The sequence below is a fragment of the Lathyrus oleraceus genome, chromosome 5, assembly GCF_024323335.1.
Source record: "Lathyrus oleraceus cultivar Zhongwan6 chromosome 5, CAAS_Psat_ZW6_1.0, whole genome shotgun sequence".
Lineage (NCBI taxonomy): Eukaryota > Viridiplantae > Streptophyta > Magnoliopsida > Fabales > Fabaceae > Lathyrus > Lathyrus oleraceus.
Genome location: NC_066583.1, coordinates 460,903,089 through 460,905,389, shown reverse-complemented (window position 1 = coordinate 460,905,389; position 2,301 = coordinate 460,903,089). Strand labels below are relative to the sequence as shown.

At 38.5% G+C, this 2,301-nt stretch overlaps 1 protein-coding gene across 1 annotated transcript; it reads left to right on the top strand.

Annotated features, from left to right (window-relative positions):
* Positions 1-343: 343 nt before the first annotated feature.
* Positions 344-1,726, top strand: LOC127081338 (CLIP-associated protein-like; the record flags this gene model as incomplete). The annotated part of the gene is made up of 1 exon (XM_051021605.1): positions 344-1,726. A coding segment is annotated over one exon (1,383 nt), but the record flags the coding sequence as incomplete, so codon positions are not given.
* Between the last annotated feature and the right edge of the window lie 575 nt (positions 1,727-2,301).

Below are 2,301 nucleotides of genomic sequence, written 5' to 3'. Positions count from 1 at the left end.
ATCACATTTTACAAACACATCAACCAAGCTCAAATTACAATCACAAATTCATTTCATTCAAACCAAGTTTGTTACAACCATTTTTTTATGTAAATGTCATAAGTTTCCGACACTAGATAACCATTGCATTTGCCAATTTCATTCCAATTCCAAAATATATTTGCGCTCAAAGCGCATAAATCACAAAACGATGACATTACACAAGCATTACAACATTTCCATAAATTACAAAGTCATGTTCCAAATTACATTTCACAACGTTTTCTTACAAGTTCATCATATTACATAAATCCTACAAGTACAATCCTAATGAACAATCAAAGCTCCATCAAGAATCTAAATTCAAGCTTCCAAAGATTATGCCAAGTCATCATATCATAGTAATGTTGAAACTGAGCCATTACCATCATTATCCTCATATTCAACTAGAAGGCCTTCTGAAAGATTACATGAAAGAAGTTCTGTTGATGACATTAGTGATATTAGGGAGGCTAGGCGATTTACGAACCACAACACTGACAAGCAGTATTTGGATGCCCCTTATAGAGATGGAAACTTTAGAGAATCACATAATAGTTATGTGCCTAATTTTCAGAGGCCACTAGTGAGAAAGAATGTAGCCGGACGTATGTCTGCTGGCAGGAGGAGGAGTTTTGATGACAACCACCTATCTCCTGGAGAGATGTCAGGTTATACAAAAGGACCTGCATCTCTTCGTGAAGCTTTGAGAGAAGGACTCAGGTCAGGTTCTGACTGGTTTTCTAGGGTTGCTGCCTTTAACTATCTTCACTCACTGTTGCAGCAAGGTCCAAAGGGAACTCTTGAAGTTGTTCAGAATTTTGAGAAGGTAATGAAGTTATTTTTCCAGCACTTAGATGACCCTCACCATAAAGTTGCACAGGCTGCTCTTTCAACACTAGCAGATATTGTTCCGGCGTGTCGAAATCCTTTTGAGGGTTACATGGAAAGAATATTACCACATGTCTTTTCCCGGTTAATTGATCCTAAAGAGGTTGTTAGGCAGCCATGTTCTACAACATTGGAAATTGTTAGCAAAACTTGCAGTATCGATTCTCTCTTACCTGCACTATTACGTTCACTAGACGAACAAAGGTCTCCAAAGGCTAAATTGGCCGTGATTGAATTTGCAATCAATTCCTTTAACAAGCATACAATGAATGCAGAAGGTGCTGCTAATATTGGCATACTAAAATTGTGGCTTGCTAAGTTAACCCCTTTGGTTCATGACAAGAATACAAAGCTTAAAGAATCAGCTATTACTTGCATTATATCAGTGTATACTCACTTCGATTCAACTGCAGTTCTTAATTTCATTCTGAGTTTGTCAGTGGAAGAACAAAATTCTTTGAGACGAGCCCTTAAACAGTACACCCCTCGCATTGAAGTAGAGCTAATAAACTATATGCAGAGCAAGAAAGAGCGACAACGTTCCAAGTCTTCCTATGATCCATCTGATGTTGTAGGAACATCATCTGAAGATGGGTATGTTGGTTTTTCTAGAAAAACTCAATACCTTGGAAGATATTCGGGTGGTTCCCTAGAGAGTGATGGTGGTCGGAAGTGGAGTTCCCAGGATTCAACTCTTTTGAAATCCAGTCTTGGTCCAGCAACTTCTGTTGAAAGTGAGGATCATAGTCATAACCATAACCTTGAGATTGATTCTAATTTTGACAGTCTTAGCTCAAAACCCAAGCTTTTGCAATAAACATCAGAGCTATAATGCTACAAACCAAAACTAGAATGATGAGTGTATCCTACAAGGTCATTATGATACATCAAATTGCAGAAGTCAAACCATGCTGGATGCACAAGCCATCCAAAACCGAGTTCAAAACCAAAGCCATGTGAAAAACAAAAGCTCCTCATGTTTTCACCAAATTCACTGCAGTAAAACATAAAGCAATTAGTCAAAGCAGTAAATTTTGAAAAATATCCCAAAATGGAGTTGAGACAAAGTAGAAGAAAAAGCATAGGTTCAGGTTACCTTTTCCAAATCCAAGCATCAAAAAGACCGATCCAAACTGAGTCCACCAAAAGAACTTCGCAGGGATACTTGTTTTGATCACCATAGACCAAATCGAAACCCTAATTGCAAGATATAAAAAGGAAGGAGGCGGACAAGAGAAGGGGGAGCCAAAATTCGGAGGCGAGGAAAACCCAGAAAAGAAACGAAAAAATCAGAGGCTTGCAAACTCACCGCCACCGCAGGAATCATCGCCGAAGGTGAGTTTTTATCCGTTTAAATCTTGTTAAAGCTTTTGTTTCTGGTTGCATGTAGAG